Source organism: Chrysemys picta, chromosome 18 (assembly GCF_011386835.1).
Source record: "Chrysemys picta bellii isolate R12L10 chromosome 18, ASM1138683v2, whole genome shotgun sequence".
NCBI classification, from domain to species: domain Eukaryota; kingdom Metazoa; phylum Chordata; order Testudines; family Emydidae; genus Chrysemys; species Chrysemys picta.
The window spans coordinates 19087696-19112082 of record NC_088808.1 but is presented as its reverse complement, the minus strand read 5'-3'; the positions used below and the strand labels follow the sequence as shown (position 1 = coordinate 19112082).

General features: G+C 42.9%; 1 protein-coding gene and 1 non-coding gene across 3 annotated transcripts in view; one reads left to right on the top strand and one right to left on the bottom strand.

Annotated features, from left to right (window-relative positions):
- The window catches only part of COL5A1 (collagen type V alpha 1 chain), a 247587-nt gene that overhangs the window by 8612 nt on the left and 214588 nt on the right, over nt 1-24387 (bottom strand). Inside the window, exons 43-64 of one of the 2 annotated variants that reach the window (XM_024106028.3) lie at nt 22784-22891; nt 22064-22117; nt 20476-20529; nt 19817-19924; nt 19664-19717; nt 19454-19561; nt 18629-18682; nt 17755-17862; nt 17044-17097; nt 16876-16929; nt 16285-16338; nt 15280-15333; nt 14418-14525; nt 13448-13501; nt 13286-13339; nt 12029-12136; nt 11384-11437; nt 10924-10959; nt 9959-10012; nt 9161-9419; nt 8140-8252; nt 5833-5901 (exon numbers count right to left, since the gene is read on the bottom strand). In XM_024106028.3, the coding sequence (XP_023961796.2) occupies nt 5833-5901; nt 8140-8252; nt 9161-9419; nt 9959-10012; nt 10924-10959; nt 11384-11437; nt 12029-12136; nt 13286-13339; nt 13448-13501; nt 14418-14525; nt 15280-15333; nt 16285-16338; nt 16876-16929; nt 17044-17097; nt 17755-17862; nt 18629-18682; nt 19454-19561; nt 19664-19717; nt 19817-19924; nt 20476-20529; nt 22064-22117; nt 22784-22891 (1773 nt within the window). Of the gene's footprint in view, nt 1-5708; nt 5778-5832; nt 5902-8139; nt 8253-9160; nt 9420-9958; nt 10013-10923; nt 10960-11383; nt 11438-12028; nt 12137-13285; nt 13340-13447; nt 13502-14417; nt 14526-15279; nt 15334-16284; nt 16339-16875; nt 16930-17043; nt 17098-17754; nt 17863-18628; nt 18683-19453; nt 19562-19663; nt 19718-19816; nt 19925-20475; nt 20530-22063; nt 22118-22783; nt 22892-24387 lie in introns of both variants that reach the window. The other variant, XM_008169084.4, reaches the window with a different exon arrangement.
- On the top strand, nt 20066-20158 carry TRNAR-UCU (transfer RNA arginine (anticodon UCU)). Its single transcript has 2 exons — nt 20066-20102; nt 20123-20158. It is a non-coding gene; the product is annotated as a tRNA-Arg (tRNA).

Below are 24387 nucleotides of genomic sequence, written 5' to 3'. Positions count from 1 at the left end.
TCTCTACCCATTCTTATCAGCATCCTGTCAATGGACACTTGCATTCCACTGCAGCTCCCAGCACTGGCATACATGTCACAGACGAGACAGTCCCTTTGCCTGGGTGGTTAGGACTTCATTACACACACACACACACACATTTGCACAAGACCATTACTGACCAATTAAAAGGTCAAATTATAGGTGCCTGCTAGGTTATGACTTTCTATTACAGGACCATCTCCACGGTTTTGCTGCCATTGCTTGGATGCCAGCCATCCCTGCTGCTCTGAAGGGAATGTTCTTTCTCCAGCTGATTCTGGGCCATCTGTGAATAAAAAAAACTAAGGGAAAAGTGGGGCATACAGTCAAGGGGAGATAAGTCTCCAGGACTTCCGTCCTGTTGAAAAAACATGGCGGCGGGGCGGGGGACGGACTCAGTGCTGAGTAAGCTCTGGTTCCACGGAAGTCATGGGGCATATTATCCTTGACTTCAATGAGAGCAGAGATAGGCCAGCACTGAGGGCTTCAGAAAACCCTACCCTCCATCTTCTGAAAGAGTTTGCCCAAAGTAACACTGTTGATGGAGCATCTTTAGCTTTGTCTGTAGTTTGGCACGTGAGATCTTCTGATCCTAGAGGACATCTTTTGATGTACGGGCTGAGGTATTTTGCCATTCATTTCTACCAGGAGTTGGTGTTCCCGCATCAAATAGCTTTGAAAGGAGCCACAGTCCTGTTCATGGCTCGGTATGTGTTCTCTCCCTCTGCATGTGCTGGTTTACGGTATGTATGCAGAGGTTCTGCAGGGGGATCCTTCCAAAGTCTCTGACAAAACAGCGTTCAAGGCCCTGTCGTCTGCTAAATTTGAGGGTAGAAGGATTTTAAAATATTCAGCTTTCACCTCTTGTTTACCCTAATGCTGGAACCTCTTCTGCCAAACTAGCAGCACCAGTCCTGGAAACTAGGGAGGGCGGTTTGGCATTTGAGTAAACGATAAATCCACTGTACATTTCAGCAGGGACTCCCGAGACTGAGCTTTTTAATAGACTCCTTGTTTTCATGGCTGGGACACTTTTACACTTCCAGGGGTGCTAAGACTCCCAGAGGATGGCACTGAAACACCAACAGCTGCCAAGTTGAATGCAACCGGAAACCTGGTTATTTGCTATTACTCCCAGCAGCATTTGTGCAAGAAAAGCATCAGAATCTGAAAGAGGCACAATCGGTAGCACTGAGGAGGAACAAGAGCGAGGAATGGGCAGGAATATGGGGGTATTGGCGGATGACAGCAGAGAGAGGATCCCTGAGGTTGGCAAGATTGGACAAGGTGAGTGGGCGGAAAAGGGGGAAGGGAGAAACAGAGGTTATTTGGGGAGGAGGGAGAGCGAAAGAGAGAGGGAGATAGTGTGTGACGCTAGCAAGATGTAGCGGGCCTAGAGAAGAGACGGGCAAAGCCACTGATCTATGGTGGGGAACCCCACCCAGTCAAGGAGCCTATCGGTTTGCAATTTTTAAAAGCTTTTACTGGATGCCATGAAATCTATGGCAATGCATTGACTCTTTCCCATCCTTCCCTATTCCATGTAAAGGTATGAAAATCACCTTCTCTCCCCTTATGGTGTATTATATCTTTTGCAATACACAGCTATGTGAAATCCTCTACAGCTCATTACAACTCGGACCCTTTGATGGACCTGAAAGCCGTACTGCTCTGGAAGGCTTTTCATTTGCAGCTGGGGCCTCATCCTGTAGGCTATCAAAGGCCAAGTGAGCAAATGCATCATATATCCATTCCAATGTGGTTTTAAACTAATTACACAGAGACAGCATCTGCTGTCATGGTCAAGCTAAGAGAGCGGACACTTATAAATGTGATCTATAGGCAGTCGCTTCCTTTTGAAATAATCTGGAGAAAAATTCAGATATGCAAACGGTGCAGCGTTCTTTGCGGTGTCATCAAACTTCAAGGTACAGTACACACTGCAAACAGTAGGAGAGATTCACAGCCAGACAATAAAATCAGCAGCAATGGGTAATAATAATACACAATAATAACAATAACAATAATAAGAATAATATATACATGTATTCATACCAACCGGTTCTCGTGTCAGGATCCCATTGCGCATCTCCTCCTGAGTGTTAAACATGACTGAACAGGAGAAAGCCATGCATGCCAGATGAGAAAATATGAGTGAGCCACCAGGATATAGAAGGAGATGAACACATGTGCTAACTGCCCAGCACCTGTTCAGGGGTTCCCAGAGCTACTGATATGCATCGCTCAATTCCACCAGGTCTCTCTTTTTTTTAGCTGTGTTTGACCTTGGCATCCAATATCCCTTTGAAGTGGGCAGAGATGCGGTTCTTTAGATGCTGGGCTAGGGTCCAATCCCAAAGCCCTTCAACTGGAGCCAATGGGGTAAGTTATGTGCAAGAGAATTGCTTGTGGGAGCGTGGCTTTGCGGAATCAATCCCTTCCTTATTTATGCATTACAATAACAATGCATGATGGATGCCATCTGGCAATAAATGATTATAGGCTTAGATAGGTATAAAGCATAATTAGCTCCAATGGGAGTCACACACACATGCAAGAGCTGGTGTGCGCACCCCAGAAGAAAAGATCTGTAATCCTTTTCCATCACTGAGAAGTGGTAGGAATTAACACGGTCATCTGTCTGTATTTCACTGATATTAACCAGTAGGTAAGAGATAATGGGATGGAAACATCACACCAGATGATTTTTCTGTTTATGATGTTTGTCCTTTTAGATCTGTGGGATTCTACAAACTGTCCCAAAAGAAAGGCCAACATTTTTAAAAGCGGGCCCTTCAATTCCTGTTCAGCCACCTAAATAAGTGGCCTGAGATTTCAGCCGTACTGAGAACCCACAGCTTCCATTCACAGCCCCTGGAGAGTCTTTCCAGTGCTTTCAACAGCCTTTGGCTCAAGCCCCCAGTGCCCAGTGTGTCTGGGATGTGCAGAAAGGCACTCAATCCCCGGGGCTCTAGCTATGGACTTTAACAAAAGCGGGACTGGACCTTTATAAGAGACCCATCAAACTCATTTTCATTTCTGACCTAAGTCAGGATTTCAATTTCCAGTCAAAGTGCACTAACTCCCTCCACTTACCAGTACCAGCATTCTGTTCCGTCCATTTTACTGACACTGGCTGTGTTCTTAAAACCAGAGCATTATTTTTATGGGTCACATGTTTAACCCTGGGGTATTCCATTGACAAATATCTTCTAGGTGCTGGGGGCTCTTTTCAAAAGAAAATGTAGCATAGGTACAGAGCAAGAAAACGGCAACAGAGAGAGACGAAACAAAGGGCTCCAAATAGCTTTGAAGTTCCTAGCAAAAAGAAACAAACCCCAAAACCGAAATTTTAGACTAGCTATTCAGCCCTTAAAGTGAGTGGCTAATGCTCAATGGACTAAAAAAAAAAAAAAAAAAAAATCAGTAAAACAGATACAGATATTAATTAGTGAAGTATTTTGAAGTTAAGTCATGAGAAATTGCCCCTCCCCGAGATGTTTAAGAGGCTGAAGTGCTGGTTTTAAGCCCCTTTGTGATACGTTCAGAATACAACCCTGCTGTCTGGGGCGTGCACTGCAGGAACAGCTATGGAAGCCGTTGCTTTCTCATGGACAGAATCAGAGAGTGTTCAGCGCTTAGTGACAAAGAATGTGGCTTGAGAAAATAAGGCAGTGTCTTTGTTTATTGGTTGCTTTTTAAGGTGGAAGTTTGATGTGTACTGCAGCAAAACTCTGCAGAGAAAGTTCCAGGAGGCCCACACAGCCTGACTCTGTGTGTGAGGAAGGAAGGAGATGCTGGGTACATACAGTGGGTCAGTTCCTCCCCTAGTGCAAAACGGTGTAGCTCTAATTCAGGGGTTCTCAAACTGGGGGTCGTGACCCCTCAGGGGGTCACGAGGTTATTACATGGGGGGGTCGCGAGCTGTCAGCCTCCACTCCAAACCCCGCATCACCTCCAACATTTATAATAGCATTACATATTTTTATTTTATAAGGGGGGGGTCACACTCAGAGGCTTGCTGTGTGAAAGGGGTCACCAGGACAAACGTTTGAGCACCACTGCTCTAATTACTCGGGTGGTGCTGAGGATCTGGCCCCAGGTGTATCCTTTTCTTCCCAAATCCCATTGATTTCCACAGAGCTCATTTCCTGCTTGTTCACAAGTCCACACACACCTGAGATTCGTTCAGGAGCTTTCTGATCTTTGAAGGGCCCTGTTCGGGCTAATCATTCCACAATGAGACCTAAAAATATAGCGTATGGACCCTCGGCTACTGTTCTGTATTTCCATGAAATGCGGTCATTCTCCAGTAGATTTCATCTTTCCAAGAAGTGCAGCTACATCCCAGCCCCCAACACCCCTGGGGCACATACTGTAAATCAGTGGTTCTCAACCACGGGGCCCATGGGGGCTGCAAGGAAGTTTCACGTAGTCTGCCAAAATAAGCCAGCGAGCAGGGCCAGCGCTGGACTTGCTGGGGCCCAGGGCAGAAAGCCAAAGCCCGAGCCCTCCCCCATCCCAGGTGGGGCTGAAGCTGTGGCCTGAGCAACAAAGCTTCGAGGGGCCCCCTGTGCTGTGGTTGCCTCGCTTGTTACCCCCTAATGCCAGCCCTGGCTTTTAAGCTCCTGGACATGCAGAAAAATAGATGCGGCAGAGGCAGGCTGAGGAATTTTTATAGCATGTTGGGGGCCTCAGGAAGAAAAAGGTCGAGAACCCCCGTTGTAGATGTTTGTTCCTGCTTTCCTGCTTTCCTCACTTCCTTGGTTTCTCTGTTGTAGAATGTAGGTACCATGAATTGTTTAACTGACAGAGGTTCTTCTTCCCTTTATAACTTTAACAGTGTCTCTAGGCCAAGTTCTAGTTCACACAGGCTTAGAGAGTATGTGCATGGTTTCAAATCCTTCTTCAGTGGCTTTACTCCATTTCTCCAAGACTAATGGAGGTGGTGTGGACGTGGGATACTGGTGCTAGGAGAATGTATTGAAGACAGACTCATGAGGTCCTGGACTCAGCAACAATATCGGGACATGAAACTGAAGGTTCTAACTCCAGTGGGTTGGCTTATTTCTCTATTATATGCCTTATGTGCATTCGAGTTGGTTGAAATACAGAAAATAATTCACAGACTTTTTGATGGAAAAACTTCCCATTTTTTCACTGGAAAACTTCCTTGTAAAAAAAAAAAAAATTCTGGCCAAGTCTAGTATTCTTGTAGACCCGATCACTGTGGTATGTAAGTGTTGATCTAGGCTATAGTTAGTAGGTTTTGGTAGCACAGTGATGACTGGTTGTGATTCAGAACAGTGGCCAGTTCCAGCTGCTAGATTCGGCTACTGCACTAAAGGAGCTACCAGTTCCTGTCAGAGGCTCTGATCCAGCAAGGTACTTCAGCGAATGCCTAGTGTTAAGCGCATGAGTAATCTCATTGGCTGTTCACATACTGGGCATGTGCTTACAGCCTTGCTGAATTGGGGCCTGCACCCCATTACCTTCCCTGAAGAGGGTCATATAAATGTGCCTCCAATATATTTTAGTCAGCGTTCCACCTTAATTTTTTTTTTTAAAAAGGTGTCCTAGGATGGTTATTAGTCCAACATGCAGAGTGCAAACAGTCTGGCCATAACCAAAGCGGACGTGGCTGACGTGCTCGGATTCAGACTGTAGGGCCAAGGTTAGCCACTTACCAAGGAACCCCGCTTGTACTGACTATACCATGTGGAAGGCTGCTCTTTGGGCCAACGAGCCATTTTGCTCTGTAAAATATGAGACGGGTTAAAGACCAACAGAAAGTGGTAGGGTGCCTCTTACCAGTTTACCGCGCTTGAATTCACTGAACCAGGAGCCCGGGGTTTCCTTTGGCCAAGAAGTAATTCTAGCCTAAATTGTGGGCGGGAAAGTGGAAGAGAGAAAGAGAGAAACAAAGAAAGAAAAGGTTACATTCAATTGCACATCCTGGGTCTGTTTGTCTCACTGAAACTGTCCAACTTTGTTTAACACATAGTTTCTTAAACTTTATACACTGGTAATGAAAACAGTCCACTGAGCCCTAGGGTCCTGACAGCTTCGAAATTAGAATGTTCACCGCTTGACACTGGGGTTAGGACATTCCACCACTGCACACAGGTATAAACTGCCTTGGTACCACCTTTCATTGCTAAGAGGTTAATGATCTGTAACCTCTAGATATCTGCTGATGAAAAATTGGCATCACATTTTGCAGACGTATGGCAAAAAAAAAAAAAAGAGAGAGAGAAAAAAGTATTAGTGGTAAATGATCCATTTATCTACATGGGGATTGGTGGGGAGCAAGGATGGAAAAGCAGCAATGAGAATGGAGAAGGCTGATGTCAGTCCAATGTCAAATCCAGATGTGCTGGAGCAAGGAGAGGCTAGGCTAGGAGAATTAATAAAACACCAGCATCTGCTTTGTGTGTTTGAGCACCAGTAACATACTGTAAATGGAATGTGTAGTCCTTGGCAGGTAATGAACCAGAATACATGGTGGAGTCCCAACTGAACAGTCTGTAATGAACTTGATAAGGAGATGAGTTGCCAAACCATCCTTCCCGGAGGACCCTTTACAGCTGTGAATTTGAATATTCTCTTTTCAGTCAGAACAAGGGATGTGTTTAATGGGGGAGGAGGCAGGGATAGAGTTTAGTTAATATTCCCTCATTATTCCACTAACTTCCTCACTGTTCCTTTCACTCTCTCCAAGAACAATGGCTGAACTAGATGTAGGTGCCTTGGGATTATTCTTTCCTTCACAGGAGGAGAACCATAACATGAAACGGTGCATTTTTGCCATGCTGAGGATGCACCGAGATGGGATACATTTTTCAGGCCATGCATCGGCCCATAACAAAATATCCACAAATACCTATGCAAGTAATTAATGTTAATGAGGTAGATAGTTTCATTATTGCATATGGAATATAATAGGCTGGATTCTCCTCTCACTTATGCCAGTGTATGTGATAGAAGAATCAATCCCACTGGGAATATTGCAATAACTTGCAAAGTCAACACTGTAAGGATTTTAATACTCAGATTTTGATAGTTTAATAATCAATGACTGGAGGAGAATAACGGTGGTCTAACACCAAAGAGAAGAAATGTATCTTCTGTTTAAACAATCCCCAAAAGAATCCCTGGGAAATTCTGCACTGCACATCACTTGTTCCATGCTGATGTATATTTCTAGGGGTTGAAATTATCTCAGCAAGTGAACGTCTTAAATCAGGGTGCACAGGAGCAATGAATCTCTCTTGTCTATACCCTAACCTAGCATGTGAAGACCTTCTTGATGGTACTGAGAGGATCCTTGACAGCCACCTTGGAAGAGATCACATTTACCTAGTGGAGAAACTAAATTTAAGAGTAGGTCTTTACACCTGGTGATCAACCCCATAATATAAAGCGGATGGATATGGGGCAGTGAGAAGTATCTTACTGCAACTGAAAGACACTTAGAGAACTTGTCATGGTCAACAGGATGTGACTGGCTGAGTTATTACTGGGGGGATTCTTGGAAGCATGAGGATGGGAGAGCATATTGTTGCCCGATTCACACCCGGTCTGCGTACCGACTGAATGCCATGAACTCTCCTGATCCTAGGCGTGGTAGTTTGGAACACCCAAGTACCCAACATGAATAACAGGAGAAATTACAGCAGAACAACATTTCTCCACTATGTCAGAAGACTCGGTCAAAGTAGAAGAGGAACCAGCAGTACTGAGGGACAAAACCATCAGAGTAGCAGTCACTGCTGAATTGGGGATAAAAAGAGTAGATTAAATAAACCTCATGGTGAACTACAGTAGAGACAATGATGGAGAAGTTTGCCTTTGTTATCAGCATTCATCATGCTTCAGAGACCATCAAAACCTTGCCCTAAAACAGTGTAAAAATTGCTTACTGATTCAGTGAAATGTGCTCAGTAAACATAATCTAAAACCAATCTTGAATCTGACATTAACAAACACATTGGATCTTTAATTTTTACTTTCCATTGTTGAGTTTATCTGATCAAGGTGACTGGCTATGAATATGCACAATAGGAAACACTCCATTACCAGCTTCAGAGGAAAAATATACAGTTTGTGGGAACTTACTCCTTCAGATTTCTTATCAGGGAAGATACAGGTCTCTCCACCAGCTGTGAAGTTACAGTAAACTTTGAAAGAGTCCCTTGAACATCCTTGATTAGGATCAACCCAGTATTCACCTGGAAGTTGGAGGAAAAGGGATTAGCCTATATGAAGTTAAGAATGTATCAGAACTTCCAGAACTTCCTCAGGATCAAACCCAACCATTTTCATCCCTGGGATAAGATTACATTACATGTATGTGGACAGCCAACACATGTTTCTCCTTATATAGTAATACAGACCGGGATATAACAAGACTCCACAATCAACACGCAAAGTGCAGTATGTGGAACAGTGCATAAACTCAGAACTGGAACACTACTACGGTGATCCTACTGCAGCCTTATCTGCACCAGGGAAATTTCCAAATAAATGCTTCATTACTTCCAACACCTATTAGTGGCTGTTGGAACAGGTGGGTAGCCATAGTGTAGACAAGGCTCCAGTGGCCAGACCCACAATCTGGCCCTCAGTACATATCTATACAGTACTTCATGCTTGACATGTTGGATTTATAGTAGAGCTGGTTGGATATTTTCTGTCAAAAATGTTTCAGTGGAAAAACTGGGTTTTTGACCAAACAAAATTTGTCACGAAAAGTGTGTCTACTTCCTGTGGAAATTTTCAGTGTTTCATGGAAAAAATGGAATGCCTGAAACACCCCCCAGTTTTTGACTTTTGGCCAAAACCCGAAGTATTTTTATTCAAAATGGCACTGTCATGCCTCATGGGAGTTGCCGTTCGAATGCTTTCTGCTCCTATTTTCCTCTACGGGCTAGGCTCTCTGGCCCAACTACACCTCCCAGCGTGCAACTGGGTGAGGGGCTCTTGTGACAAGCCCCTACCCTTCACCTCATGTTTGCAGGAAAATACAAATTCTATTTTCCTACCAGCACTAAGTTGTACTAACGGGGTTGTGCAGATTTATGAACTCTGCTGGGCTCTCTTCCTGCCCCTAGCGCCACTCACAGCCCCAAGCACCTACCATCTGGGAAGTCAGGGTGGCAAAGCTGCAAATCCTTGCAGGTACGAGCTGGGTTGTGCTGAGTGCCCAACGGATGCTTCATTTGCTCAATTTCCAGTTTCAAAGAGTTCAAGGAGCCAAAGATCTCCTCCATGCCATCTGCATAATCCATGTAGTTGTCGGTGTTTCCCTCATCAACCAGTTGGCTTGCGTCAATGTTTCTCCTGGTCCTCCTGGAGGACAGGATAGGCAGGGGCTGGATCACTTCCCCGGGAGGACCCTGGGTGTGAGGAAAGAACTTGAAACATTAGCTTCACGGGGGAAACATGAAAGAAACAGAAGAGACAGCCACAGGAATGAACATGCTGCACTAGTGACAGGAAGAGTCACCGCCACAGGACACGCACAGACAGGAGGTCTCAAAGGTCCATTATGGTACTAATGAAAATCCTCAGTCACCAGTGAATTTTACAGGGCTCAGGCATTCAACCTGTGTAGTAGGAGAGAGTCTGCACAAGGCATGCAGACTGCTGGGAAAGTCTTTTGGTGCTCAAAATATCCACCTTGGTTGGAAAGTGTTTCAACAAAGATGCTTCACCTTCAGCCTGTGGGTTGATCCTTTCCACGCACACCTCTTTCCTTTTTTTGTTCAGCCTTCTTGCCTCATCTTCCTCTCTGGTATTTCTAAGGCACCTATCTCCTCGGTATGGACCCACTGCATGCTGCCTCTTTATCAAGAACTGGGTTCTTAGGGGTATGTCACACACTAATTCTAGCTCTCACTTCACCATAGGTTTCACCACAATGGGTTATACTTACAGGAGGTCCTGGTGGGCCTGGATGGCCAGATTCACCCTTTGGACCCGTTGGACCCTGAGTGCAAAAAACAGAAACAAGTGTGAGTGGCTCACTCAGTAAATACCAGCTGTCACAAATTCTCCATGCATGTCATTCTTTCTTTAAATTCCTTTCTACTCTCTCCCTCAGCCTCCAGCTACCCCAAGCACAGATGGTTCTAACTAGGGCCTGTCAAAATATTTTTTTGGGATGAAAAATAGCTTTTTAACCAAAATTTATATTTTTGCAGAACATTTTCTGCTATTTTGCTGAAAAAACAGAAGCTGAAAAACTTTTTCAGTAAAAGTTTTTGGCAAAATATCCACATTTTGGTTAGGATTTATGTACAAATTTTGGCTCCTCCCCTGTCCCTCCCCCAAACATGAACATTTTAAACCAAAAAGGTTTTCAGAAATTGAAACAGAAATTTTAGGTTTTTGTTTGTGTAATGAATAAACTGAATTTTGTGTATAGAACATATTGATAAACACATTTTTTTAAAATTTCCCCATTAAAAGTAACTTGCATTTTTCAACCAGCTATAGTTCTAACTTCACAGAGGAGAAACTGGTGACATTAAACTAGTTTAACTGGGTGTTTTCCACCCATTTCTTCACTCTGTGTCACACCTACCACTTTTCCATTTTTCCCTCCCTCTCTCACTGTTCATTTTTAAGGTCTCCATCTTTACAGCAATAGGTTTTTTTCTTACTTTCCACTGTTTTAATATTTCTGATCTTTTCAACAGTGATGTGGCAGAAAGTACAATGGGCTTGAAAGAAACATTTCCAATTATAATTTTTCATTTTAAACAGCCTGAAAGGACTGTGATTACTAAAATAATCTTTAGCTAATTGCCTTGACTCTACTGATTTGTAATGGTGATAGTAGGTTATGCACCTAATAAAAATTCCTCTGCCTTTTAATTTTGTATTGTCTATACTTACTGATGACCCTTTAGCACCCTTTGGACCAGGGGGACCCTGAACGGAGGAAAGAGAAAAATATATAATTAGCATTGCGCAAAAAATGTGAAATCATTTCATAGTCATTTGAATTTTTCAATGAATTCACTTCAACCACGTTTGTGCCCGTTTTCTGTGGACATTTGAAGAGTTTGACTTTACTTGCTTATTAGTGAACATCAGAAATGTATTATTAATAATAACAAAGCACTTCAAAGTGCTACACAAATATTGATGAACTTAGCTGCACAATACCCCGGGGAGGTGTGTATCACACGATTATCCATATTTCATGGAAGCTGAGGTACTAAGCATTTATGTGACTTGTCAATGGTCACACATTGCATTAGTGGCAGAGCCAGAAATAGACCCCAGATTGTTTGACTCGCAGTTCTGTGCTTTTGCTGCTTGACCAAATGGCTTTTCGATTTCAGTTACATACCGGTAATCCTGGTGGACCTGGAGGTCCAATTGGACCAGAAGGACCGTTGATACCCTAAAAAGTAAAGGCAAAATAAAGTTTATTTCAATGTATTCATGTTGGTCATCATCTACGTACCATCCTGCAGGCTTATCCATACAGGTGTGAGAGTCTACACACGGAGATCAATGTATCGTCCCAGGGCCTGACTCTAGAGCCACCTCATTTCCAGGTTTCACTTTTTTCCATTAGAGATAGGCCCAAGTTGCCCACTTCCCCGACCTTTCAGAGCACAGGGTTTCAGCGTCTCTTTAGAAGGACAGGCCCAAATCCCTAAGACCAAAACCAATTTTGGATCTGGGTCAAAACTTCCCTTAAATTGAATTCCCTTAAGTTGAATAGCTTCCAGCTGGTGCTCATCACTAGCTTCTATAGTATGGTATATTTGTGTAGGAAATGTCATTAAAGAGTTAGCAAAAGCACCCCGTGTCATGCTGAGATGATGTCTCTGACCAGAGAAGGCCGACTCTACTATTAAAAAGCCACCTGATGAAAGGAACAAGGTTTTAATCCTTTAAGCCCAGTATGAAGGCTCAGCATCGCTTCCCAGGCACATTTAAGGAAAATCTCACGAATGACTCCAAAGTGCCCCTAAAAAACACCTACCTGCTCTCCTTTAGGTCCGGATGAACCCTGGGGTCCTGGGAGACCTCTGTCACCCTTTTCTCCCTGCTCACCAGGGGGCCCAATGAGGCCAATTAAACCTGGATGACCCTAGAGAAAATAAATAGCAGAGTTTAATTAAGATCAGCTGTGTCATACTCTGGAAGGTGTTGAGCACGAGAAATTCCTCCAGAAGACCCACCTACAAAAGGAAGAAACTAAACAAGTGGAAGGAAATTGTTTGTATCTTTTGGGAATCCAGGGATGAGCAGACACAAGGAAAGTGTTTCTAGCTGAGCATGAAAAGCGGCCAAAAATGCCCACAGCTCCTAGTGTAATGAAAAACACTAGCTTTTTGCTAAAGGAAGACTGTAAATATGATAACGGAAGGGGCACTGCTGTACTCTGGAGTCTGTCCTTTTCATACATTGGCATATGTTACGTTAATTTCTACAAATAAGGTTCAGAACCATTACCTCAAGCAAGCGTGTCTACCAAGTTACTGCCTCTTTCTTTGCCTCTTGCTAGCTGCATGCGCTACACAGCCATGATAACTAAAGATCGCATAGGGACATAAGCATAACAGAATGGATCAGTTTACTTTCCTGCGTAATGTATCAATGCCAGGTAACTCCTAGGAAGGTGTAAAACATTAGCCATGGATTCCAATGTGTAATGTTTCACACTGAACTATGGGGAGAAATTTCTTCCTGACCCACTTAGAGGTCTTCCTGGTCAATGAACCCCTCTGATACTCAACATATATACCCTGAAGATTCATAACTGAGGTAGTTGTCATGATCAACATCTCTTGTATGCTTGAGGCCTGCTCTAAAGAACTGCCTAACAGTATTATATCCTGATGTTATGATATCCTCAACAGTCCCTCTTTCTGTTTTAGCATGTCCTGTGGTGAAAACAGTGAATTCTTGGTGAATGTGGAATCTTACTGTGTACTATGCATAGAGGGATACATTCATTCCCATGCAGAGAGACTGCACAAGGCCTATGCACCACTTCAGTCTCATTTAAGACCTCAAAATAGGGTTTATATTGGACTTAAGCAGTGCAGAGACCTTTGTGGAGCTTACTTCACAGGGGTGGATTTCACCCTGAAAGCTACAGAATCTGTTATAATATACATGTCATCACCATAGCATCACTATTGACATCTATTATGTACTGTCCTTCGAGTTGGGGGGGAGGATCAATGAATTTGAAAATAAAAGTATCTGAACATGTTTTATGTAGCAGTCTCACCTTTTCACCTTTAGGACCCGAATCTCCCTTAAGACCAGGTAAACCAGGTGGGCCCTTAAAAAAATAAAAATAAAAGAAGAGGAAACTCAGATAAAAATAATATACACCAAATGCAAAATTCTGTATATAAGTAACCAAACAACTGGGACTATAAAGACATACCAGTGGGCCTGGAGGACCATCGGGGCCTGGGGAACCGGGGAGCCCTTGTTCACCCTGTAAAACAATGCAATCGACTCAGATTAGGCATTCATAGTAGAGGTTGTCTAGTGGTGAAATTCTAGATCTGAGCACCCCAAACTTTACCCTTCCATATGTGAACTCTGTGGCTTGGGCCCATCTCTAGAAAAAAGGATTCATTCTATAACCATTATTAAATGTATATATTTTAACCTTAATTAACCTTAATTTTAACACCCAATTAGAAATGCTCCAGGAGCACGCATATGGTCTGGGCCTAATGCAAAGGCCACTGATGTCAGGAGTCTTTCTAGCAACTTTAAGGAGCTTTGGATCCAGTCTTATGAAATTAAAATAAACAAACAAAAAAGCAAAACACAAGGCCCAATCTTGAAGTTCTCCTTTACTCCTGACTAAGTGGCAATGAGAGTTTTGCCCAAGTGCACCAAAGAAACAAAAGTTAATAGGACTTTGGCTCCCGTGTGCCTAAGTCTCTTTTGAAAATGGGACGTAGGCGCTTTGGAAAATTTTACCCTAGAGCTTCTTCAACCTTTAATAAAAAATGAAAGCCAAACACAATTTCCCTTGACTTCCTTGTCCTCACCATAAGTAAAATAAATACCAACCCACCCCATCCTTCCCACCCCAAAACTCAGCCAAAAGCCATGGAAAAGAACAGATATTCCATCATGCTTTAAAAGTCAGCAGACTTGGCCTCTATTGGACCACTGGGGGTTGGGGGAGTGAATTCTAGAGCCATGGCCCCTCTACTAAAATCACCGAGCCACCAGACGTCAGGCATTCAAGTCTGGAGACTGTTCGCTTCTGTGGCCCAGCTACAATGGCGCCTGGGGCGAAAGGCATCCCCTAAGAGAGATGCTTTCTTGTAAGGCCTGGTCATTATTCCTGTTCAAAAGTTTGCTGGGGCTACCCTCAGTTTTTAAATACTCACCACTGGGCCAGGAATTCCTCGAAGGCCATCGGGACCAGGTTTCCCTGGAGCTCCCTGGGGACCAACAGGACCTGTCTTCCCAGGAGGTCCTTCCAGACCAGATTCACCCTGGTGGCAAGCGACAAAGTGATTCAGTTTTCAATTGCTCTTTACATAGTCTAATTACAGTTGATCAGACCTACTGTGATGCAAGCAACTCCCTATTTTTATACCTTCCTGTCACACCCCATCATGCTCTCTACTGCACCCACTGAAAGCCAAATCCTGGAGTTGCAGTACTTTTCCATTTCCACCTGTTTACTGACCAACTTGCAGTATTGCTTAGACTGTACGCTCTACCATCTTTTTGTTCGGTGTTTGTACAGCACCTAACACAATAGTGTGTGACTAGGGCTCCTGGGTGCCACCACAACGTACATCATAACTAATAATAATAAATAATAATAATAATGTAACTTACAATACCATTTGCAACACTATTCTAATTTTGGCTCAACATTGTTATTGAGATAATCACGGTTTGCGAAGATCATGTTTGCTTTATGATATTATAGAGTCCTGTATACATGGTGCTATTTGCAAAACAATAAATGACACTTTCGATACTAAAAACATATTCCAAAGCCCTTTACAATTCCATAAATATCCAGCGGAATTTGTTAAATGGCAAAACAAGCACTTAGAAGATAAGTCTTCATTTGAAGTTGACGGCCCCAAATTCCAGGTTTGATGGTTTGTTGAAATACACAGTGAAATGACATTCTGTTCTTCCCACATAAGATTTTATGAGGTGCTGCATACAGGGGGCTGCAGAGGCCACAGCTGAAGATCCTGACTTTATCAATATATGTTCATCCCTTACCTTGGCTCCTTTCTCTCCTTGTCTTCCTTCAGGACCTGCTGGACCAGGAGGACCCTAGTGAGAACATGAAACAGAAGCAATAGCATCTTAGACCACAGTTCATATGGAACGGCTGTGGTGGTATTTACAGAGATACTGTAAACAAGAAGGAAAATAATATCAAGGTGGCTATCTGCCAATGGTCTTAAAAATTAACACCCTTATAAATAAACCTTCTCCCCTTCTCAGATGAACATTTGGCAGAGAAATCCTGAAATAGGCTGGGAGAGCCAAATGTTTTATCTCATTTTATTTTGGATACCAATAACCTGATCTAAAGCCCATAGAATTCAATAGGCATCTTTCCATTAACTTCCATCGGCTTTGGATTGGCCTCTAACCATCTTTGAACACTGCCAACAAACTATTGCATTTCAGTATGTGAATTTTCTCACATTTTGTTCTTGGGTTCAGAAAATAAATTATTCTGAGTTACTGATTCAGTTTTTGGGGGTGCACACGTGTGAGCACCCCCCAAGAGACGCACATGCATACATTTTTGGGAGAGCTGGTGCCAAATTCTACTGTCTTGGGGACTCCAAGAGCAGTGAACTCTGTCTGTTGGTATTTGAAGGATCAATCCATAAACAGGCAGGCAAATGCAGATCAAGATATTTCCTTAACAATTGTTTTCAGCCTATATTACTTTTACTGACCGTTTTGCACACAGGCCAGAACTCCAGCTGGTTTAAATAGGCACAGCTCCATTGACTTTTGCCCATTTGCACCAGTGGAGGCTCTGGCCCCATATTTCTATACCTCAATATGACAATATTGCAAGGTTGATATTTGAAGTGACACATGTTGCCATGCAAAGCAGATATTTACCATTTGATCAGAACTTTAAGAATTCTACTGAGTGAACTGACTGGGTAAGGTCTGTTAGAATTAAAGCATAATAATGATACTAATTTCAGAAATCTCATTAAAATGTACATGAAACAACATTTTAACAAATTAACTTACCCTCTTCCCCGGGGGACCTGATGGGCCTGGTTCTCCAGTTGGGCCAGGAGATCCCTAGGTTAAAAGTGGAAGAAAACAGCTCATAATTGTAATATGACATGTAAAAGAAACAGACCAGGTATCTTACATGTGACCTGACCAATTCTAGTTTGCATTAGAATTAAGAATTAAGGAGAGGCAGACAATATAAGGTATGAGTGCTAATCAGAAAGCTGATATCTCATTTTACCCCATCTTATGATGCAAGAACAAAAGGGTGACTTGAAATATAATAGGCATCTTAAAATGAATAAAAGGAAACACATAATATACTCAAGCTATAAAGTCCACTGCTGGGGTCCAGTAAATTACTGGACAGTTAGACTTAGAAGAGAGGGAGAGATTTTCACAGCACAAATGGAAGTCAGGTACTTAGCTCCCAGTAGAAGTCAATGGGAGTTAGGTGCGTAACTACCATTTGTCCCTTTGAAAATTTCTCCCTACGTTCCTACATTTCTAGTGATCTGGGCAAAGATTAGACCTAGGAACAAGGAGCAGGTGAATACCATACTCCTAATACCTAACAGACCTTGTATACCAGAATGTACTTACAGTCTGACCAGGTTCACCATCATCACCTTTGTCACCTGTGGGACCATCTTGACCCTAGGAGGAGGAAAATGAGTTTGATATACTAAGAATTGCCTTTCTCCAGTCCAGGGTGAAAGCAGTTCATTTTGACTGCCTCACTGAGATCATTTCTGAATGGTTGGCACTTACAGCTGGGCCAGGTTCTCCAGGGGGGCCAGGATCACCAGGAAAACCAACTGGACCCTGCAAAAGGAAGGATATCCCCAGGTTAGCTGCGTGCAAAAGGAAGGAGAAGGATATCCCCAGGTTAGCTGCGGTACAGTTACCGGAGAACTCTAAAGCAACATGTATCTGTTATTCCAGACACAACTGAAAGAGCTACTGTACACAGCAAAGTCTTGAGTCACATAGCTCTGACATGTTCAAAGTCCAGATCCCCAACGCTGAAAGGATCCTGAGTTTTGGACCATGCCATCATACATGGAGATGAGCTGTGAAGTTCAGATTGGAATCCAAACTTTTGAAAAGTTCAGGGGTGTTAATATACAATGTTCGGGTTATCCCATTATAAACATGGGGCAAGGCGTAAGAACTTTTCCAAACTTTGAGACTGTTTGGAGCTGGAGGTTTTGTTTTGATTAATTAAGTGAGCAGGACATAGATCTTGAGCTGGCCCTCTGTGAGAAAAGGACTGATTATTCTAGTATTAACTGAATATACTATAAACTAGGAGTATTCATCCTTAAAAATCCCAATGGAATTGGTTTGAACTTGGGCACCACTAGAAGGTATGGTTCATTTGACTGCTAAGCAATCTCAACTTTCCTGAGCATCTTTGGAACACAGCTTTCAAAAAGGAACCCTCAGTTTAACACTTTTCCTATATGATGGGTTACTTACAGGGCTACCTTTAGGTCCATCATCACCTGGTGGACCTTTAGGACCAGGAGGACCAGCAGCACCGGAGGGGCCTGCTTCTCCCTTTTCACCTCTTTCTCCTTTAGGACCCTGTAGGGAAAACAGGATTTTCCATTAGGTAGAGAAAAAGCTGGTATTTACTTATTTGTTTTATATGTTCAATTACACCTCTCAGCATACCTGGGCATTATTTATTATAAATACCTCCTGCTCCAAATAATTAGACGGCCCCCGTGTTGTTCTTATTAAGGCCTGGAGAACTTTTATTTCACATCTGTTCTTTTTGGCCAGCCTGCTGTAAGCTGCAGCCAATCACAGTCTGTTCTGGCCCCTGCCGTCCACAACCCTTCCTTCCAAAATGGAGGATGAATTCAGTCTCTGCGTCCTTACCCATCAATGACTATTATTCCACACAGCACTCTACTGAAACCTCAATCTCCAACCCCTCAAGACTAAGCCTGGGGAAAGACAGGCCTGAAAAACCTTAGACTTTCAGGGAGCACTGAGGGGGAGAATGAATTCCATTGTCCACTAGCCTTTATACATGTTTCAGAAAGGCTCCAGAGAGACAGGAAACCTTCGACATTCAGACGCACGATCCTCATTCTTTTAATATTTCTGCTAAGTCTGACCACTTGCCCGACAAGTCCATTGTAAAACAAAAACGACATGCTTTGGCAAACAAAGGAGGTCTGCTGAGCTTTCAAGGCAATTCACACAAGTGGGGCCAAACTCACTGTAATGAGAGGGACCATCATATTGTTTACCCTGCCTTGCAACTGCTCTAAGGCACTAATCCTGTTCGATTTCAGTTAAAACCATGATATACATGCATATTTTAAAATGTACCACTTACCGGGGGACCACCCTCTCCAGGAAGACCAGGCTCACCAGCTTCACCAGGTTCACCCTATAGATCGGGGCGAGGGGGAAAATCAAATGGTTATATATTGTTACTGATAGCACACCACAGTGGGCTGTGTAGAAAGTTCCTCTTCAACTGAAAGCAGGCACCCACATCCAGCAGTGAAAAAATTAGAGCTGGTCAGTAAATGGGAAAGTAAATTCCTGGAAACTGGTCATTTGTAGAGTTTTTTTTATCAAAAATTTCCAACCAACTCTTGTTAAAATGTTCTTTAGAATTAATACTCATAACCAGCCTGTATGGACCCATCATTGACTGTATTTTTGCCCTGTCATATGTCATGTCTTAACCCTGGCTGCACGGTGTTCTCTGAAAGTACACTTCAATCTCCATGACAATTACATCCTTGGATTCTCCAATGAGACCACCAGCAACAGTGTTAATTAGCGCCCATTGTGATGGCAGTTTTTGGACACCTGTGCACTAGGAACTAGAGAGACCCTCATCAATATTTGTTTTGTAATCAGGCCACTCCTCAGATGGCGAAACTTTCAGTCACTACTGAGCTGGGCTGGATTTGAAGAAATGGTTTGGAACACCTGGTCTATATTCATTACCAATGGACAGAGCTTTCTACGTCCCCTCTTGATTTTAAACAGTTGCTGGTAGCTTAATGGAGAACTTGCTGGTTAACAAGGCCTATGTGGAACATGAGTACCACAGCTCAAGTCGCAGGCCTGTTTCTATTGATGTCCAGGGTAAGCTTCCCGCTGATTTCAATGGAAATAGAATCAGGCCTGGCTCAGCATGCTTTACCTTCTCTCCGACAGCTCCAGGATTTCCTATTCCACCCGGAGGACCTTGTGGACCATCTGCTCCTGGTGGTCCAGATGGACCCCTGGGCCCAGGGGGACCTGGTGGGCCCTACAAGGAAGGAGAGGCATAAGTAATTGGTGAGACAATAAACCTTTTGTAACAGACGCTGATATTAATGATGAAACTGCTAAGGAATTGGATCTCACTTACCATTTGTCCAACATCACCTGTTTCTCCCTTCTCACCAGGTGGTCCAGGCAAACCCTGTGGAAATATGATTATATGGGATATTTTTAGTGGGTTACATCACAAGAGCAACATAGGGACTTATAACCCCAAATATCACACGTCATTGGAAATTACCTGCAAGCCCACTGGGCCTGGGGGACCAGGGAAACCTCTGGGACCTTCATCACCTTTCTGACCGAAGAGGCCTTGTTGTCCTCTTGGACCTGGCTCCCCATCAGCTCCCTAGGGAGAAAGGGATTAGCATTGTTTATTATAAATACTTATTCTATTTATAAATAATTTGCTTTTATATTTATTTTATTATATCTGGACCCCCATCCTCATCTTCCATTGGGATGTGGAGGATCCTCAGTTTATCCAACAGGCTCTGCGGCGCAATGGATAGCGCATTGGACTTCTAGACTGATGACAAATGAAGTCATTCAAAGGTTGTGGGTTTGAGTCCCACCAGAGTCATATTTTGCGCCCTTCCAGGTAATCATTGGCAAACCTGGCTGTTGGAGAGTAACAGTATGGAAAAGTTGGTTGGTGAATCAGTTCATTGTGGGGGGGATAGGTCAGTGGTTTGAGCATTGGCCTGCTAAACCCAGGGTTGAGAGTTCAATCCTTGAGGGGGGCCACTTAAGGATCTGGGGCAAAAATTAGGGATTAGTCCTGGTTGGACCAGATGAGCTCCTGATATTCTATGATTAGTGAATGGCAAAGCTCCCACTTTTCTCAATGGGAGCAAGCTGGGTCAATGATTAATAATTAATAATAGCAATAATACTCACAGCTGGACCTGGCTGACCAAGTGGACCTTGTGGTCCAGTAGGACCTGGTGGACCCTGTTTAGAAAAAAAATGTTCAATGGGACGGTTAGCAATACGGACTAAAAAACTCCTGTAATCATCAAGTATGGAGCACACATTGTGCACAATCTAAGAATGAACTCACCAAAATTCTAAAGTGTTGAAAACAAATAAAAGAGAAAGGGCCTAATTGGGCTCTCACCAGTGTCAATTAGTTTAATGTCTATGGAATCACACCACTGCAATCTAGGATGAGTGTGAACAGAATCACACCCTAACATAGTGCCAAGTATCAGGGGGTAGCCATGTTAGTCTGTATCCACAAAAACAACGAGTCTGGTGGCACCTTAAAGACTAACAGATTTATTTGGGCATAAGCTTTTGTGGGTAAAAAAACCCACTTCTGATGCATATGAAGAAGTGGGGTTTTCTACCCACGAAAGCTTATGCCCAAATAAATCTGTTAGTCTTTAAGGTGCCACCAGACTCCTCACCCTAACATTACTTTTACTATATAGTGCAAAAAAATTAGGGGACAGAAATCTTTCTGGAAAGTGAGGAACAAAGTTATGTATTACTGTGTAATATAATATGTGGCCAACAGTTATAACACTACCTCAGAACACTATATGAATAGAAGATTAAGGAAGCACAGGTAAATGCTCAAGGGACAGTAAATGTCAAAGCTCAGGTTGCTCTCACAGTTTTATCTCTGCCCCCCCAGTATATATGTGCCTATGAACAACTGAAAAGAGGGGTCCAAATGAATATGCCACTTCAACTATAGGGGCTACTCCTGCTGTAGTAATGATGGGGCTGTTTCTGCAATGTTAAAATAAGGGGGCATTATACGAGGCCCATTTAAATTTATTTCACTGGAAGACCCTCCATTGTATTTTTCTGTTTACATTCCAATCTTCTTCTTTCTTGCCACTCCCTTATTTGGGGTTGGTGACATTTATAGCCTTATTCCATAACACATGATCATATACCAAGCTGTCGTGCAGATGGGTCTCTTTGAGGTTCACTAATATCCTGTCCATGTAGGAGCTTTCATCACCTCCTTTGTCATCTTTCATCCCCAATCAATGCAAGCTCTTAGATCTCTGCTGGACATGCCCATAGCAATGTAGCCTGTCCTCCCTCAACTTTAGGCCCATTACAACCTCATTACATTTCCTGTCATGGAGTGTCCAATCATTTGACCACCTCAACAACTTCATTTCCATAGCGAAGAGCATACTGATTTCCTTTCTTGTAGCTGGCCAAGTCTCTGTTTCATACATTAATATGGGTCAAATTAGTTTTATACACTCTACCTTTTAACCTTTACTTTTTCCTTTTCACATTACAATATGTGTAAAAAAAAAGGGTAAATACAGAGGAAATTATAATTAAATACTTAGTTTTATATTTCCATCAAATAATGGAAAATAACCATCTTGCAGAGGTCCCACCAGACTAGCTGCTGCCAAAGATACTGTCTAGGACCCCACACCCACGTGGAGGACAAAAGGGACTGTGAAATACAAAAAGGCTCATCTTTTTATATAACAAAGTTCCAGCTTACCTGTTCGCCTTTGTCACCCTTGCTTCCTTTCTGGCCTGGTTCTCCAATCTCGCCCTGTTGGACACAAATGTGTACAAATCTGTCCAGAGCTCAGTGACTACTTGTGTATCTACATAGTCCAATGACATTTCCCCCTACATTCTAGCATGTCTGCGGCCTGATCCCGGAGAAGGCAACTCCCATAGAACTTCCCAGGGGAGTTATGGGAAGGGAGGCAGGATCGCGCCCCCAGGGTGCAATCTGTTTTTTGAAACCTTTTTTGAAATCTTTTCTCACCTGCCGATAGATACTAAAGGTATCATTATGCTAACCTTGTTGGTGGAAAAAGGGAAAGCGAGAGACATATTTACGTGCTAACCATCTCTGAATATCCTGCTGTCCAAAGGGGCTTATTGTAGGTGTTGGGGAAATGTAATTAATTTTGGAAAAGATAGCAAACTGGAGCAATGCCAAGTAGAATAGGCTCACAGGAGGGTAGCTGACTGGAACTTAATTCATAGTTTTGTTGATGAGAAATAGAATCCAGCCAATTCTGTCTCAGCTCTACTGACTCTGCAGGGCTAACGGGACGTAAAAAGCAGTAAAAATGTAATTATGTCACTAAATGGAGCAGATCTGGCTCCAAATACACAGAAGGAACAGGTCTTCCAAATGGGAAGGGGACATTTTGCATGGGCGCTTCTTGGAGTAGAAGTGTACTTGAGAGAAGATTTTTCTCACCTTATCCCCGTCTTCTCCTGGGGGGCCAACAGGACCTGCTGGGCCTGGGAGTCCAACTGGACCTTGAATACCATCACGACCGGCTGGGCCTTGCGGACCTTTCTCACCCTGGAGGTATCGTGAACAGGCATGTTAAACAATGCTCTCTTCCATCCTCTGATTCAAACATACAATCCCATTAACTTCACTGCTTATCATCAGGCAATAACCTTTACTTGTGTTTGCATGTATATAATAGAACCGGTATCTGGCAGACATTTTATAGGTCGATAAGGCTCACTGCCATAAGCCAGCCATAATTTCCATCTCAAAAGATAAAGAAAGGAAAAAGTGTATCTGACTGTGAATACAAAGATTTTGCTACTTTTATGGTATCATAACATTTTATCTTGACTCTTCTATCCTGTCTCATTCTCTGAGTGATGAACAAAACTTATTCACCCATTTGTCATTTCCAAGAGCCAGATCTTATTGGTACCAATTCCTACTCTAATTAATGAAGAGTAAATGCTAGTTCTGTATATGGAATAGATAGAATTCCTTTTTTCTTCAGTACCAGAGCCATTGACCTATTCTTTCCTATGTTTTATGAACTACTGAAAAATACTTTCAGTGAATAAGGCAACCACTGCTGGCTTCCCGCTTAAATATTTACTTTTTTGTATCCTTCAGACAGAGTCATCAATTGAATTCGCTTTTGTTTATATGAGCTGAAGAGTTGATGTTCTCCACTTCCCTAGCACAAAATTTAATTGTGTCTGAACCCCGCTGTAAATGACTAGATGCCAGATAAATTGCATATTCATCTCTCCAATAACACGTTATACATATACTTTGCAGCATAGATGTTCATAAAGCTGTTTCAAGAGGAAATTCTTGCCTCAGGACTAGCTGCTAAAGCTTTCAATAAACCATCAAATGCAGGAATCAGTGGGGAAAAAAATCATCTTTAATAACACAAATAAATCAACACAAATGTCCTACTTCCGTCTGAAATCTCCGAGGCCAGCATTTGGCCATTTCCCTGGACGTGAGGCTGACTGTGATGAGCATGATTCAAAAGCAAACAGTCAGTGATATACATCCACACAGCAGCTTAGGCTTGGCATGAGCTAGGCAAATAGCCTTCTTCCAAAGGAGACACACAGAGCTACGCTTTTAAATAATGAACTCCACACTCTCCAGGTCTCACATGGAATGATACGAGATATTCCTGCAGAGTGAAAGAGCTGCTGGTTTTCTCTGGCCTGTGGATGCACAAAGTAATATATTGCAGGAGCACAGCCAGAGTCCACTTCAGGTCTCTGTCTATGTATCTACTTTCCCACCCATCTATCAGGTAGATTCTTACACTGAGGCCCAACACTGTAGGATCTAAGCAAATATCTTTCCTGAGCATTTTTCCCTCCTCACTCCATAGAAAAAGTGCAATTTTTGAATCATAACTCAACATTTGACATCAAAGTGGACTGTTTTAAACAACCCACCATTACTATGATTTCATATATTTATAATACAGCAGCACACAAAGACCTCAACTGGATTTGGGATCCTGGTTCACATACATACGGACTAAGCTTTCCAGGCAGGGACAGTGAAAGAAC